The 17,707-nt window shown below is 44.6% G+C and overlaps 1 protein-coding gene across 1 annotated transcript in view; it reads right to left on the bottom strand.

Moving 5' to 3' along the window:
* LOC306847385 (A disintegrin and metalloproteinase with thrombospondin motifs 7-like) overlaps nt 1-17,707 on the bottom strand; it is a 94,491-nt gene that overhangs the window by 74,969 nt on the left and 1,815 nt on the right. The window contains exons 2-5 of the mRNA XM_079381311.1: nt 16,276-16,643; nt 14,045-14,222; nt 13,737-13,930; nt 6,161-6,244 (exon numbers count right to left, since the gene is read on the bottom strand). Of these exons, the coding sequence (XP_079237437.1) occupies nt 6,161-6,244; nt 13,737-13,930; nt 14,045-14,222; nt 16,276-16,643 (824 nt within the window). The remainder of the gene's footprint in view (nt 1-6,160; nt 6,245-13,736; nt 13,931-14,044; nt 14,223-16,275; nt 16,644-17,707) is intronic.

Below are 17,707 nucleotides of genomic sequence, written 5' to 3'. Positions count from 1 at the left end.
GGCCTTCAAGGTCCACTTTCCAGTGGAGTTTAGCTGAACAAACTAATCTAGGTCTCCGGGATTACTAGAAAGCTACAGGCAGGTGAGTTTGATCAAGGTTAGAGCAAAACTCAGGAAAGTGCAGGAAAGTGGACCTTGAGGGCCAGAGTTGAGAAGTCCTCCTTTAATGCATAAATCACTGGGAGAAAGCACCACAAAAATGACCCCTGGCACCAGACTTTCAGATTTAAACATACAGTATACCCACACTAATTTGCAGGTTTGTTATTAATTCATGGCAAAATGAACAAATATATGGAATAAATTCCATCTCTTGAAAGGGTTAAGGGGGTTTAAATTAATAACCCAAACTACAACCTTTTATAACACTGAATAGCTAAATACTGTTGTCACTCTTCTTTTGAGTGCTTAATCCTACTTTTCACACACAGAATTTGGTTATTTACAGGAGTGACAACCATATTTACACAAAGTCTGAAGCAGACAAACTGAACAACTAGTTTTAATGACGTATTTAAAAGCACATCAGACATGTGTGTCTCTGTTCTCCAGATGTGGAGGAAGCAAATCACAATGATGTCTTGACATTTTTTCCAAGTCTGTATTTTTTCAGTGAGTTGTGCTACTCAAACCAGTGATTCAGTGGTTCAGTGTTCTCACCAGTGTTTTCCAGTGGTTAATATTAAAATTAATTTGGGAATAAGAAACGTCTCGGTTACGTATGCAACCCTCATTCCCTGAAGGAGGGAACGGAGACGTCACGTCGGTGACAGACGAATTGGGATCTTGCTTAGAGAGACAGATCCACTTCGAGTGTAACTAAATGAGCCAATGCACATTGGCATGAGATTATTGCATCCAGCTGCCGCTGATCACAGCGTGAGTATAAGTAGGCAGCAGGTGCAGTGCATATTCAGGTTTTCGCTGAGGAGCCGAGCCAGTGACCCAGCCATTCAGCGGTGGTACAGCAGCCGTGGTGACGGGACGTGGTGTCTCTGTTCCCTCCTTCAGGGAACGAGGGTTACATACGTAACCGAGACATTCCCTATCAGTTGGTCACTCCGGATACTGCCCCTTCCAGTGTCCTGTGGAAGCCTCCTGCGGCCCTACTTTTTGGCGCAGGTCAGGGCTTACCACAAGAAGACCAGTTACTGTTGCTATGGCACTACCCACTCAGTAAGACTGGATAACACTGGGAAACGTACCCATTCACTTGGAACCGGAACCCTGCGGAATCCCACCCTTACCGAAGGAGGTTCTGATATGCACTTACACATATGAACAACTGTTTAGGTGCATATGGAAGATTAGAGGTGATTGTAGCATCTTGGATAATGGCAGAATGTCTGCCGGGAAAACACGGGCTCTGAGGCTATACCGTGGACTTTACACATATGGGATCCAATTATGTCTCACATATGGAACCCAGTTCTCACGGATTCATCGAGTGAGGACTTGGTCTGGCTGCCGAGGGACAGAGGAGCTCGACAGGGTCTACAGTACGGACTCTCTGGAGCAGTTTTAGCAAGCCGACCCGAAACCCGGGCCTCTCAGTGCTTCTACCCGTTTGAGATGAGAAAACAGGAGGAGACCACACAAAGTTCCACACAAAGGCTATGGAATCTAGCGAACATGTTAGGGGTCGCCCAGCCCGCAGATCTACAAATATCTGCCAGCGAGGCGCCACGAGCCAACGCCCAGGAGGGTGCAACACTTCTAGTAGAGTGGGCTCTCAACCTGAACGGGCAGGGCACACCCTGTGCCTGATAAGCCAGGGTGATGGCGTACACTATTCAGTGGACCATCCTCTGCTTGGAGACGGCATTCCCTTCTGCCGGCCTCCGTGACAGACATGCACCTCCGGGAAGAGAGGCACTGGGGCAGGGGGCTGAGAACCAGCGCAAGCTACCCCGAGAAACCAGTCGTCCAACCTCGAGGGCTCGGGACATGGTGGAGATCTCCACTCGAGCCCTACCCTCTCAGTGGCCCGGGAAAGCATAGCCATGATTTCTGGATCCGACTCAGGCATTGCTACTGCCGGAGCACCAGGGCAGCCGAATCTTCTTCCCCAAAAAGCTCCGGCTCACCCTCCGATGCAGTAATCGACATCCGGTCGTCGGGAGGCTCGCCAAGGAAACTGCTGGTACGCCCCTTGTAGAGGGCCCAGCACGTTCCACTGGCAGCTCAACTGGTTTCGGAGCGATGGTCCCTCGAGGGTTGATTCCTTGGAGGGTTTGCCACCACTGTAATCCTCAGACCACCCGTGCCACCGCCTGAAGTAGTCCTTGTTTTTCTGCAGCCAGAACGAGAACCAGATCGAGGCAGAGGCAACAGAGCTCCACCCCTTTGTCGAGGTAACGGAGCCTGGCCTGCAACTCCAAGATGATCATCTTTCTACCATGAGAAGATGCCTCATCCACGAACGCCACCTCAGCATGCTTACTGCCCAGGCACGTGAGACAGCGATCATGACCATCACCCGGCGCCAGGTAACGACCACATCCAGAAACGCACAGGTGACACGTTGTCTGTAGCAAGACCCAACTCGTCTTTACAAAGACGTAACATCGAGTTTGCCAGATGCAACGTCATCTTTAAAAAGACACACCCGTGAATGCTCTTTTAGGGAAAAAGCTCTTTTAGCGTGCTGAAGCGCACAGGGGAGATGGTCGCCTGCAACACAAACAGGGGGTAGTGCAACCTGATGTGTGCAATCCACTCGACACAGAAATAACCACCGCCGCTGAAGCGCCGTACCGCCAGCACGAGAGGCTTCCGAAGAGCGTGCTCAACTCGTTGAATTCACTCGTCAGCAGAAGTCAGGAGCAGAGTGCACTACACAGGTCATCGGATGTTCAGGATGGGTCTTACAGCTTCTAACAACTGCTCACACTGTCAAGGCAATACACCTGACAATTATATCCACGCTCTATGGTTCTGTCCACCTGTTCAGAGGTACTGGTACAGGATTTGTGAAGATTTATCAAAGTGTCTTAAATGCTCTATTCCAGCCTCTCCTTCAGTCTGCTTGTTGGGCGACCTAGATGGTGTCACTACAGAAGGTAACACAATCCACATGGCTTTCACTGCCCTATGCATTGCTAAGAAGACTGTCCTCATGAACTGGAAAAATAAAAATAATCTTAATATCAACCAATATAGAAATTATTTGTGGGATTATATTAGTCTTGACACAGCTTCTGCTGCCACATTAGATCAATCTCTCTGGACTCCTTTGATCAGCTCCATCACCTAGTGTGAGTGGGGGTCCTGATTCTGTCCGGCTGTGGTTTTTGCTGTTGGGGTGGCCATATGGGCTTGGGGCATCTGGGAGTTCCCTGGGGGTGGGTTTCTTGGGGGGTTCGGCGCTGGGGCTGCGATCTTGGCCTGGATGGGGTATTGGTGACTCTTGGGTGCTGTTTTTCTGGCGGCTGCATGCGGCGCTACTGGGGATGCCTGTGCCGGCGGACGTAGGTTGCCGGCCTGGCGGCTGCACTATTCCAGGGTTGGTCCGGGGGGGGCTTGGGGTTCTGGGGGCGCTCTGCCTCCCGGTTGGGGTTACGGCTGGGCCTGGGGGGCTTGGGTCCTGGTTGGTGTGCCGCCGGGAGCATGGGTTGGTGCATGCGCTTGGGCCCGGCCCTGGTGTGGGGGTCTTCGATGCATCGGTGCCTCCGCGGGGGGGATCCAATAGAGGCAGGGAAAACGGGCCTAACCTGGGTGTCTTATTGTCTTATGTAGTCTGGGAGTTGAATGAGTGATGGGGTGGGGTAGTTTTTCCTCTGCTGTGGGGTCTGGTGGGCCGCCCCGGGCTGCCATGGGCCCTGGTCTGGATGGGCCTGGGCCCCCCGCCCTGGGCAGATTTGGGGTAACGGGGGTGCCTATGGGGGTCAGCGGGGGAGCTGGCTCCGAAGGGGGGGGTATTTTGCCCCCTCTGATGCTTTCCTCCCCATCCCTAAGGCTTCACTTCTCCCGCTCCATCACACCAACACATAGGTAGGGTTTTGAGGTGCGGGTGTGTCGCTGGGATGCGGGGGAGGTGGTACTCCTCTGTCTCCTCGTGGCCACCTGCATCTCAATCACACATTACAGCTTAGACATTCTCATTACTTACTGTCACATGACACATACATATAGGGCCTTGGGGGTGGGCACACTGAATGGCATCCGGAGGGCGGTCTGTTCATTCAGCCTTCCCTCTGGTGCCAGTGCCCACTTCTCAATTTTAAGTTGCACATAGACATTGAGGGCTCTAGGGAGGGGACGAGCTGACACAAGCTTGTGGAGGGTGCCCCTCCCCTGTTTTAAAGCACCCCTGTTTTAAAGCACCTTAGAACAACACACACCAACACTACATTTGAGCGGGTGAGGTGAAGCATGGGGTCTCTTTTTTTTTTTTTTATTTTTTTTTTTTTATCTCACACCCCTGTTCTCTGTTCTCTGTCCGGGGCCGGGGGCTGCGAGGATGAGCTGGCCGCCCGGTCGGGGTCTGGGCTGGTGGTCTTCTCTGCTGCTGCGGGGACCGGGGTGGTCTTCCTGTCCCCACGCCAGAGCGAAGGGGGTTCAGCTCCGGGATCGGGCGCTGATTACCCCTCTGGGGGTGGTGGTGCCTGGATCTAGGAGTATAGAGTGCATATAGGGAGTGTGAGTGTGGGTACCATGTCCATTTTTGTGTGTCTACATGTGGGGTGAGGGTGAGAATATTCGTTGCGTGCATGAGGGTGGGAACGTATGCTTGTGTATATGTGTGCTTGTTCGTCTACGTCTATGTGTCAGGTCGGGCCTTAGACTCCACCTCACTCATCATCTCAGTCGACCCCCACCCCACCACCATGCCCTGCCGGTGGAGGATGCCGCCGGTGCATTGGTGGTTTCTCGCGCCGGGGCAGGATGCTCGGGTGAGCGCTGGCCCACTCTCGGCGGTCGCTTGGCGGGGCCTGGCCCTACTGGCCTTGCTGGGCCCCGGTTGGGGGGTGGGGGGCCCTTGGATCTCCGGGCCCAGGGCTCGGTCTGCCCTGGTGTGGTCGGCTGCCGGCGGAGCCTGCGGGCTTGCCGCCACGGCACCCTGGGGTGTCTACACTGTGGCTGTCGGATGTCCCACCTTCGGGCTCTCCTCTGCCCTTTTCTGGGTGGGGGCCGCAGTTGTCCCTGCGGTGGTTCCCCTGGGGGTCCCGTGCCCTGGGGGGCCTCCGGATGTTTGGGGCCTGGGTCTCTTCCATGCCTGCTTCATGCCTTGCGGGATGGGGCTGTTGTTCCCCACACACACACTATTAAACATTTACATGGAGGAACCTTATGAACACAAGCGCGCTCACACACACAGGTGTACACTCAAGCATTCACATTGGTGTAAAAACGGGTGCTCACAGACACACATTGTTCTGATCTACTGTTGCTTCAAAACTTATTTTGTAATATTAGTTATGCGTGTTGCTCAATAACATTTAACATTTAGAATTTATTGTGATTCATACAGATGTTGGTTGTTGCTGCAGTTTCTCTGATGTTGTGTCTTCTGTTGTGTCTTCTGTTGTTTTCTCTTTTTGTCAGCAGGTATCGAAGCAAATTGTCTTTTTTTTTTGTTTTGTTTTTTCCTCTCTCTCTCTATCCCCCATTCTCTTTTTTTTCCTCTCTCTCTCTCCCCCTTCTCTGTTGACTTTATCCACAATTTTTTGTTTTTTTTTTTTTTGTTTTCTAATTCCTTTTTTTTTTATTATTATTTTTTTTTTTTATTATTATTATTTTTATTATTATCATTATAATTATAATTATTATTTTTTTATTATTATTATTTTTTTTTTTTTTTTTTTTTTTTTTCTCTCTCTTGTTTTCTCTGTCCCCTGGTCTTGTCGGTCATAGTATGGTTAAATAAAAGGGTATATAAAATTTAATTAATTAATTAATAAAAAAAAAATAATATAAAAAAAAAAAAAAAAAAAAAGGCTGTGAATGATGATAGCATAACTACACATACGTACTGTCATGTGTTATCTGTGTTACTGACAGGCCAAGAAAAAAAAAAAAAAAAAAAAGAAGTCAGGAGCAGAACGATGTAACCGTGGTCATAGTGCACCTTGTCTGTTTTGCAGCAATGATATTGACTGTATTCCTTCATGTATTTTTAGAGCAATGGTGTGCATCACTGCTTTGTCATTTCACTTACTTCATCTTTTTCCAGCAGAATGAGACGCACGACAGCAATGTTGATGGCATTTCCAATGCTGGCATCCCGAAATAACCCTGCCACCTATAAAACACATCATTCACACATATGAAATTGTAAATAATTGAAATATTATCTGAAATGTCATGTCGGTTTGAAGCTAATCTTACATCACAACCCTTCTCCTGCAGTGGTTTATTCATTTTGGGTAAAAATCTTTGGACAGTAATGACCGTTTGTTTTGATTCCCCTGGAATGCAGAGCATCTGGATGCAAGCTAGAGAAATTAACAGAGTATCTGTGACAGCTGTGTGTGGAGCCTTATGTTGCCTATGATCTGGCCAATGACTAGAGGGAACGATAATACTTATGTTGTAACATTTTTAATGATTGGTACGGGAAGGATTTAGAGTGAAGTAACCTCAGATAGCTTACTGCAGCCATTGTTTTCAGCAAGCCTGAGGAGAGATCACATAATGACAGATTTTTAGGAGAGATGACAGCCAAGTTAATCACAGATCTTTACAGGGGCTTAGATGAAAGACAGTGGAGCTGAAGCCCCCCCTAAACAGGGTCTAGGAATTCCAATGCAGAGAAGTAACCAAAAGAAATCACAGAAAGAACTCAAGAACACTTGATATGACTGACATACTGATATTGAACTAAGGAGTTAAGTGCAAACAGATTCTTTGTTGGTGAGATGCTTATAAGTTCTGCTCTCATATCAAAGCTCTCCTTGAGGTAAATGTGGTCTGAAATGTGATGAGGCATTTTCTATGCTTCTGTGGTGCTCATTACAAAATGTTCCAGTGAATTAATGAGGCACCTTTGAAGCCGTTCTGTCTTTTTGAGGTGAAGGAACTTCTGCTGACATTAATCTGATCTTTGATGAGTCTATGGCACACTCAAAGTCTGGTTAACTTTATTATAATACCTTGATTTTTCAGGTCGCATGTACTAATGTTCCAGTTCTCTGCAGTGATCAAGCTTACATGGAATATGTTTATGTAATATATTAAGCAAGGCGAGAGATGTAAAGCAAATTAATAAAAAACTTGTGATCATTAGTCACTGCAATTAATGAGTGAATTTCTGGGCATAACTCATCCTTGCTTAAGCTACAGACATGAATGAAATCGTTCCGGTTACTCACGAGTGTTGCGTCGTCATATTTCATTGACGACTGCTATGGGGGAAACTCCTGTTTACTCTTTTACTGAAGCCAGATTGGTTAACGTTTGTGTACTGCACAAACCAAAGGCGCTCAAGCCCGCCAGAAGGGCCGGAGCTGACTGCTACATGAGTCGGCCCAGCACGCCGTTTCATCAGAATCAACGACTGAAGCGACAGCCATCGATTCGCGTGCAGCTATAGCACTGCCAGTTACGCAACGCTCGTTCCCTTATCTCAGCGCTGTGCTATACGCAGAAACAGAACAAAGCCTGCTCAGCAAGCTCAGCTCAGGCACACTCAGAGTGGGCCTCATGAGTCAAAGCTATAAGAGACCCGAGAAGTATCTAGGGTCTGCTTGCCATAAGCCTTGTCCACCCGAAGGGAGAAAAGAGCACTAAACTGATAACACCCATGCCTGCAGGGCAGGGACGCCCAAACTGTAGGATCTAATAGGGTCGACGGCGACAATCATCCGGCGGCTGCACAATCTCCCCAATAGAGATTCCGTTGGACCACGCCCAGGAAGAGGCCATTCCTCTCGTGGAGTGGGCCCTCACACCTATAGGGCACTGTACACCCACTGAGGTATAGGCCAGGGCGATAGCCTCTACTATCCAATGAGACAGCCTTTGCTTTGTGACCGGCAGCCTTTTAGAGTGGCCTCCAAAGCACACAACGGACTGTCTAAACGACTTAGAACGCTTAAAGTACACTCGCATTGCCCGGACCGGGCATAGTAAGTTAGGTCCCTGCTCACCATCTGATGCGGGGAGTGCTAGAAGGGAGATAACCTGGGCTCTGTGTCTCTTTGGTACATAGCCGCTGCGTGGCCGGAGAACAACCTTACAGTCATTGGGTCCGAACTCAAGACAGGAAGCACTGATAGATAGGGCTTGCAAGTCACCCACTCGCTTGACCGCCAGGGCCAACAGTAGAGCGGTTTTGAGCGTCATGACCCTTAAGCCAGTAGTTTGAAGTGGCTCAAAGGGAGGGCCCTTGAGGGCCCCGAGGACTATAGCTAAGTCCCAGGTCGGTAAAGTCTTAGGACGAGGAGGATTCAACCGCCGAGCGCATCTAAGGAACTTAACAACCAACCCATTTATGCCAATAGACCGGCCTGCCTCGGGAGAATGATTCGCCGCGATAGCTGCCACATAGACCTTAAGCGTGGAAGGGGTACGCCCCTTGTCCAGCAGCTCTTGCAGAAAAATAAGCACGTGGGACACGGCGCATGAAGCAGGAGACGTCGAGTCATCCTGTGAAGGGGACATGACCTGAGGCCGCCTTGGTGGTTGATGTAGGCCACCACCGTTGTGTTGTCCGATCGGACTAGGATGTGATGCCCTTTTAAGGCTGGCAAGAAGGTCTTTAGGGCCAGACAAACAGCCATCATTTCGAGGCAGTTGATATGCAGGAGTAGCTCGTCGTGATCACCTTCCTTCTGGAGGTTGTCCCTAACTGTACTCCTGATTGAAACAGGTGAGGAGTTGTCCAAGGGGCCACAGCTTTGAGGCAGCGATGGGTTACCTAGACATAAGTGCGGCCCAGGCACCATGCATGGGACGAAACGCAGGCTTTTAGCCAATATTGAAGGGGCTGCCTGTGTAGCAGGCACAGGAGAATAACTGAGGAGGCTGCAGCCATGATTTTGAGGCAGTGATTTGCAAGCGTCGCTCGTGGGTGGACCAGGAGCCGCACGCCGGGTTGCCCTCGTACAGAGCGCCCCAGCCTGAGCTGGAGGCAGCCATGAGGCATCCTCTGAAATGCTTTGAGGGGACGCAAAGCCCCCAGCTTGAAAGACGCCGCCGCTCGTTGAATTTTATCCAAGCTCGCATTTCAACCCCAGCAACAACGACCTGTGAGCAATCAATTGCCGTTCTGAGTCAGTTAGCATTAGCCAGTCGTCGAGGTAGTTCAGTATGTGGATTCACATCGGTCTCAGAGGGGGAAGAGCCACGTCTACGCACTTCATAAAAGATACATGGGCCACTCCCTCGAAAGCTAATCTCAAAAACGGTCTGTGACGGGGCACTATTCAGATATGAAAGTAAGCGTCTTTCAGATCCACAGACAGAAACCAGTCCTCGGGCTGAATTTGCATGAGGATCTGTTTAAAAGTTAGCATTCTGAACGGCCGTCACATGAGAGCCCGATTCATACGTCTGAGATTGAGAATTGGTCTGCCGTCATCTTTCTTGGGAACAAGGAAGTATCGGCTGTAAAAACCCGACTCGCTGTTCACTAAGGGGTCCGTTTCCATGGCACCTTTGCAAGCAGTGTATGTACTCTAGACCGAAGAACGTGCATTGTCCGGTACCGAAGTGTGAATAATACCTCTGAGCGAGGCGACCTGCGAGCGAACTGGAGCGAGTAATCCTCACGTGTAAAACACACTGGTGGATCAAAGCGCTGAGGGGAGAGTGGGTCGCGCAGGAGCCGTGCCGGCGCGAGACGCTCACTCTCACGATCTGTCTCAGTGAGTGTAGCCTCAGCGTGAGGGTTACCCAGGTGAGTGGTGCACTCAAATCCAAGGCTGTCAGCGATGTAAATCACTAGTGACAGCCCTTACTCCGATCTGCCTAGAAGGACAGAACCACTCGATGAAGCGAGGGGCACTGATCCTCACGTATAAAATACACTAGCAGATCAAAGTGCTGCAGTAAGAGTGAAACACGCGGGAACTGTGCCAACATAAATCACTCATGCCTGATCGCTCAAAACTCATGAGTTCGCCATTTTTTTCTCCGTGGTAACTGGGAGAGGAGATGCGCGAGAGTTGCGGGGCCATCTTTGTTGAAGAAGGGGATCCGTGAGCGATGCAGGGACAAACTCACGCCTTTTCTGTGAAAGCGGCCTGTCTCAGTGAGCGCAGCCTCAGCGACGCACACACAAATGCGAAGCCATCAGCGATCTGATCATTGGTGACAGCATTCTTACTCTAATCCGTCTAGAGAGATTGAGCCGCTTGAAAAGGGGCGCTAAACTCACTTATAAAACACACACCGGCGGATAAAGGTGTCGGGGTAGAATGAGCACCCGGGCTCTTGCCGGCGTGCGATCATTCAAACCCAGTTGTTCAGCTCCGTGGCTGCACCGTTCCTTTCTCCAAGCTCGCTGAGAGAGGAGAAACGGGGGAGTGGGGCTTTTTTTTTTTTTTTTTCGGAGAAGAGAAAGACTCATGTCCTCTGTGAGAGCATTCCGTCTCAATGAGCATACAGTCTCTGCATGGGGCTGTCCAAACAGGTGACGCATTCACTGCCCTTCTGCATCGTGCAGGACTCCTTGTACGAGGCACACTCGCGACATTTGCAAAAAACGTAGCAGAGAAACGTACAGGAATTGCTCTTACCATCCGGATAGCCACAGGGGAAGGCTTCTCGCTTCTTCCGCTGCCGGGGGCTTGTTTCTACGGTGCGAGCTGCAGGCTGTACTTCTGCTTTTGGCTTCTTAATTGCAGAGTCAGCGAAGAGATGGTCTCGTCGCTGAAGGAGAAGATTCTGATGAAATGGCGCACTGGGCCGACTTCTGTAGCAGTCGGCTCCGCCCCTTCTGGCGGGCTTGAGCGCCATTGGTTTGTGCAGTACACAAACGTTAACCGATCTGGCTTCAGTAAAAGAGTAAACAGGAGTTTCCCCCATAGCAGTCGTCAATGAAATATAACGACGCAACGGGAGTTCCCTTTCGATAGGGAACTAATATCATGTTTAAAGCAGAGGTGTGCTTTTACTTTTTTAAGCAATCTGGCTAAAAAAATTTGCCTGACACATGAAAGTTATTAAGATTTACATGTATTAAGAGACACAAGCCATATCTATTGACTTGGACCAGTAAGTAACCATCTAGTAACCACCCAGAACACTCTAGCACCCAATTAGGAATTGCTTGCCAACCATCAGAACACCTAAGCAATTGCATAGCAATGAAATAACAACCACTCAGAACATCTTAGGAATTGCATAACAAATCCTATTATGTTATCCTAAAATGTAAACCAAAACTTGTAATTCTGTAATAGTCATATTTGTAATGACATATTTAGTAAAAAGGCACTGTGAATACATATCAGCAGTGGTGCAGTATGTTTGCTGGAGAGAGAATCAATGGTGCCTGAAGCCCAAATAATTCTTCCTCTCAGCTGATTCTTTAAACTGCAAACAAGAGGCTAAAGTAGGTACAATAAGTTAATGGAGTATACTGTGTTTGCCTATTTTTTTTTTCAGTTTTACTTTTTGAAAAATCACTTCAGATTAACATGTTGGACCACTGTCTACCAATTTTCCCCAAGAGAATGCCAAAAAAACACATCAAAGATTAAACACATGCGATCAATTTGAATCTGCAAAGAAAAATATTTTGTTTCACCCTCACATTAAATATCCATTCACATCGATTGAAATGATTATATTTCACCCAAGAAGATTTGCAGAGCAATGGTAAATGTGACCGCATCTTTAGAATATTCCTTCTTATGTCAGCAGTAGACAGCAAGGTAGCTTACTAAAATGTGGAACATTTGTCTAAACCATTTATCCAACAGCCTCTTTTACTTACTGTAGCTCTGTATTCCTCTCTTTGATTCTGTATTGGTTTATTACCTTTAGCCTGCTCAACGATACACGAAAACAAGTAAAATACTGCAACAATGAGTATATATTGCCAGACCTAAAATCCTGCCAATTCTTGTTGCCCATACGTAGCAGGACAGACCTACAAGAGAAGCAGCCTGGCAGGAAACTGAGGATAATGGAATGTTTCCCCTTTATAGAATGTTCTTCAATACCAACCAAGTGTCTGGAATGGAAAACTTTTTTTTCCCTGAAGGCTTTTCCCTCCACAAAAACAGAAGCCAGACAAAGCACACAGAGGATATTTTGGAAAATGTACCTAACAGACTGGATCAGTAACACGGTCAGCTGACTTGGATCCAGCTCAGGAGCAACTAGCAGAATGAGTGCTGCCTAAAGGCACATTGTAGCTATTTGAGGAGAAGAGAGTCAGCGAGGTGAAAGCTGAAGGGATGAAATGAGGATAGTTTGAAACAACACGTCAGAGTTAAGAATGAAAAAAAGAAAAATACGGATTTGAAAACTTTTTGAACTCTTTCCATGGGTGTTCCTGACGACGATTGACAATTTGTTCACCTTAGAAACAAGTCTAATCATACATTGGATTTTATAATTAGAAGTAGATCACAGTCTACTACAATTATCAGCTATAACGTGATTAAGCTGGATGAACATGGTGTAAAACAGTATATATAAGAAAATGTGAGAAGTGGAAGCTGCCACCGCAATGCCTGGTGGTTGCTAGGATTTGAAGGTTGTTGCTTAAAATGTGAAAGCTAGTGAATGCAAGTGAATGTTTTGATCATGAGATTATTTTCAACTACCTAACCATTCCCCAGATGAAATTCATAAATCTGATCGCTTTGAAAAGTAATAGAACAGCAGAAGACTATACTGAAAATAAACTATTATTGACAAGTACATTAAAAAATCAGTGCAAACCTTCATATTCATCTGTGCTAAAGAACTTGTGTAATTACCAAAAAAATAAAAAATTATCCACAAGCAACTTGCGGTTTTCTATGGAAAACTTGTTTTTGTTTTTAAAAAATAAAAAAGGTAATTGTGACTTTGTTTCTCACAATCTAATTGTGAGTTTATATCTCACAATTCAGATTTACAAACTCAGTTGCAATTACCTTTTTTGTTCCTTGGCGAAAAAAAAAAAAGAATTGCGATGATGTAAACCAGAATTTTTATACAAAGTTGTAATTCTGAGTTTATATCTCACAATCCTGACATTTTCTCAGAATTACAAGAAACAAAGTCCAAATTGTGAGATAAAAAGTTGCAATTACCTTTTTTATTCTGTGGCAGAAAAAAAAATCAGAATTGAGAGAATACAGATCATAATTCTGACAAAAACAAAATCAAATTGTGAGATAGAAATTCACAACTATATATTTTTAATTCTGTGGCAGAAACACGCTTCCATAGTTTTAGAGGGCCAAATCTTTTGTACTGCACCTTTAAAGCTTAGGGGACAGTTCTCCCAAAGATTTTAATGAAAACTGAATCACCCTAATGTCATTCCAAACCTGTATGACTTTCTTCTGTGTAAGATAATAAAGTTTTGCTTTTGTTTTACTGTTTTTGTTTATATAGTGAAAGTCAGTGAGGTTCAAAACAACACTGAACCCCACTGACTTTCAGTGTATAAAAAAAAACACAATTTCAATAAATACACATACGGTACAGGTTTGGAATGACACAAGGGTTAGAAAATGATGACAGGACAGTGATCTCTTTAAGGGTTTAGAATAAGTATGAGCAACAGTAATAGCGGTGCTTGCCTTGGAAAACACCATGAATTATTTATAGATAGGACTGTTACTCACAATATTCATGACAGAGAGCACATAGCTCGAAACTCCTTTGCTCCCATGATACTCCACCATTTTAGGGTCAGCCACTACCAGAGTCTCTACCCACTTCTCAGTGCTTATGGAGCGCTGTCTAATCCGTCTGCGATGTTGCCGTCTCTCCCAGCGCTCTCTTTGCCTCTCCACCAGCTTTGCCCCTCCTAAAGGATCTAAAGATGATTAAAAATGAGCTTGGATCATTAATGCATGATGTGCTTTAATCATGAAAGACATCTGTTCATAAATGATTTAGCCCCTTTGAATCCTACGCCCTAAAGTCTTACCTCTGACCCCACAGGTCGCGTTAGCTGTGTGCTCCCCAAACAGAGGCTGCACCAGCTGGTGTTCTGATTGGACAGCATGTCGCTTGTAGACTGCATGAGCCTGTGGGGCTGACTTTTCTTGTGCCGACTCCAGCGGACTAATGAGGAATTCCTCTTCTGAGAGCTTGAACAGCCCTGTCTAGAGAGAATGCAAGGTCAAAGTAACGTGACATAAAATTAAACAGTGTATACCCATGCAATCCCCATTCACTGTCTCGTTTCACTACGGTCATATGTTTTGCCACAGGGCACCTACTACTTATTATTCCTAAGTATTAAACAGAGTTTTACTCAGAATGGTAACAACTTTAATTTTTCCAGCAGTGAGGATCAGTAATCAGCTACACAAAGAAAAAAAAATCTTTAAAATTCTTTTTAATAAGGTTTGTAAATAAATGTTTCATGGTAAAAAAAAATTTTTTTTTAAACATAATTAATTATTAATTTATAAATACTATAATGTTTTATGGGAGCCACACTACATTTTTATAACATGAAACAACCTTACCTTTGATCAAAAAAAATTCTGATGTTCAAGAACACTTACCGACCTTGTTTTTGCATGCTAGGTGAACCATGTGACATTGCTGACAAACGTTTTTTTTTTTTTGCCACACTGCTAATAGTTTTAATTTCCAAAATTTCATTCTTTTAAAGAGACTTTTTTTTCATCATCATCATCAGGAAAGTTGCATCACCTTGACATATTTTTTACTTTATGCAACAACAACCCTCCGACCCCTCAAGGCTGTAGAATTTAGGATGCTAGGAGCATGTCCCATCAATATCCAGCGACTGAACTGTCCCTTGTAATAATTTTGATAAAACATTTAAAATATATTCATAAATAGAGACTGCTGTCTGTCAGTGTCTTGTGGGTTATATTTTTTCTTTTCTTTTTTATTTAACAAGGATTGTCTCACTGAGTTTAAGAATCTCTGGGCTCTGTTAGCCCTGGCCTAGATTCTCTACTCTCGACCCCCCCTAAATAAAGCTTGATATAAGGCTAATAAGACTTGGCAGCACCTGAGAAGGTAAAGTAAACATGCTAGAAACCCCTGCTTATTACATGGCACTGATTTATTACATGAACAAGAACATAACATAAGTGTTTAAACTGCATGTGCACAGTTCAACTAAATGATCAAGTTTACCATTTTTAACATGATGTTAAACTAAATGTATGAAACAAACCATTTGCTGAAATATTCACACAATGAACAATAGCAAAATAGCAGTGTGTGCTTCATTTGTTAATCAGATGCATGTGAAAGTTATGTTTGTCACTGAACCAACTTATTTTTAATATAAAATGATGTATGCATCTTTACGAGCATATACTGTATCATGAAATACAGAACTGAAATTCTAATGATATGCAATTATTGTCTGAGGAACATACTGACATAAACTCCCTTTGTGAGTGTTTTGAATATTTATCTGTAAGTAAAAGCTTTAGATGACATGAAGCACCATGTCAACATATAGTAAAACATATATTAAGGAGGGTTAGGGGTTTACAACTTTTATGTCCTCACCAATATCAAAATCAAAGCCATACCCTTGCCACCCCTCCACCATAATTTATGAAATTAAGACAGAAATGACTTATTATACAAGAAATTAATTTATATATTTATGTAATAAAATAAATTGACCATGAAAACCAGTGTTATGCCAATGACCCTAAATCAGTTTGCTCTCTATTTATATAAAAAAGACAGGGTCAGCTGTTTGTGTAAGTGGCTTGATGGGTTTTAACCAAGTGAGCAATTTTTTCTGTATTATATGGATCACCTGTATCAACATCCTTTGTTTGGCTTGAAACAATGTTTCTTCCAAACAATCATAACCTTAACCCTTGCTCTAACCTCTAACCTTAACCTAAATACAAAGCTCATCACGGGAGACTTCTGGGAATGTTGCCAAGGCCCTGTTATGAAGGGGTCACTGAGGACCTCTGGGGGAGCCCACAGATTCATCACTGGGTGTCCACCAACAAAAAACAATCGCCTTGGCTTGAATTTAATCAAATTCCTTTATATCCCTAAATATAAGGTAAATTATAAGTAGAAAAGAATGTTGTTCAGTGTCAATAAGAAATATCATTAGCATTCCTTGATCAAATATTTCCAGATTTGTTTATACTTCTACACGAGAACATCAAAATGCACACATGCTTATTGACTCACCAGGCCATTGCAAGTGCTCAGAGCTGCTTGACCCCACTTCAGTGTACTGCTCCAGACATCTCCCAGGAAGTAGCAGAGAGAGTGGCCATGGCTATTTAATGTAGACCCTTGCAGACCACCGTATCTCCACTCAGTGAGGAATCCAGGCGCTAGTAGATGAGGGTTTAGGGTGAGGTTAAAGTGCAGGTCTTGACCCCCATACTGCAGATGGTAAAAAACCTGGGCCAGGCTCTCTTTGTTTTTTGATGTCTCTCTCCTTTGGATTCGACTCACACGGTGGGACACATGATTGGACAAAAAATGTCCCGATGAATCTACTCTGATAGGATGAACAACTTCGTAGTTACGAAATCCATTAGGAGAACTATCTGCAAAAACACCAGGGTAATAATTATTAGGATAAAAAAGCCGCCACACACATTAAGTGGATGAGTTAAATAGTATGGTGCTATAACAGATTAAAAAAAAAAAAAAACAGATGTTGCATCTGCCGTTCTTACTTAACATCGAATGTCAAATTCACACTTTGGGCCTAGTAACTACTAGCTTGTAACTACTTTAGCTATCAATTTGGTTACCTCAAATAGATTAGTACACTCCTAGTAGTTGAATGATATGACTTTTATTGATCCAACAAGCAGCCTTTAACTTATTCTGCCTTACAAAATTGACAGTGGTAAGATAAATAAATACTAATACAACAACCTGGGGGAAAAAATTAACATTTATTTTCAACAGTTTTAGTTACATTTTTTTTTAAGCTATGCATGCACAAATGCATACACAGGAAAGTGCATTATTCAAATTGGTATTATGCTCAAACAACTCAGATATTCACATAATGTGCTCTCAAATGTAAATGAATTAAAGGATTACTGTCTGCCAGGCAAGACATCTGCTTATTATTCCAGCCGTTATGGCTGTTTGCAGGCTTCTGTAAATATTTAGTTATACATAGCGTTATGCTTCAACTAAGTTTAATGGTGCAAAAGCTGAAATATTTAGCAGTGCATAAACTTAGTGCCTATTTACAACTAGGCTTACAGCTTATGTAACAGCCTTACTAGAATATAATTGAGATGGATGGGCTCTTTTGGCTTAATCTAGTAAGTAAACTAAACATCAACTATCAAGCTCATGCAAGCAAGTTAGCATACTAGCTAACAACCGCGAACATCTTAGAAATCAGAAAGCAACACTCTGGAAACCACTCTGCTCTGAAACTGCACAGTGGGGGATATGTTTTACATTGATAATCACTTTTTACCCCCAGAACATGTCAAAATCTGTATGTGTCTTATGTACATTTTACAAAACACTAAATGATTAAGTTTGATATGATTTACTATTTATTATCATCTAAAGATAAGACCAAACTACACAGACAATATATCATAGTTTAGACTTTAAAATTCCCCAAAGATTTTTCTAT

The sequence above is a fragment of the Barbus barbus genome (assembly GCF_936440315.1).
Source record: "Barbus barbus genome assembly, chromosome: 1".
Classification (NCBI taxonomy): domain Eukaryota; kingdom Metazoa; phylum Chordata; class Actinopteri; order Cypriniformes; family Cyprinidae; genus Barbus; species Barbus barbus.
The sequence above is the reverse complement of the archived record's forward strand: the minus strand, read 5'-3'. Positions and strand labels throughout refer to the sequence as shown.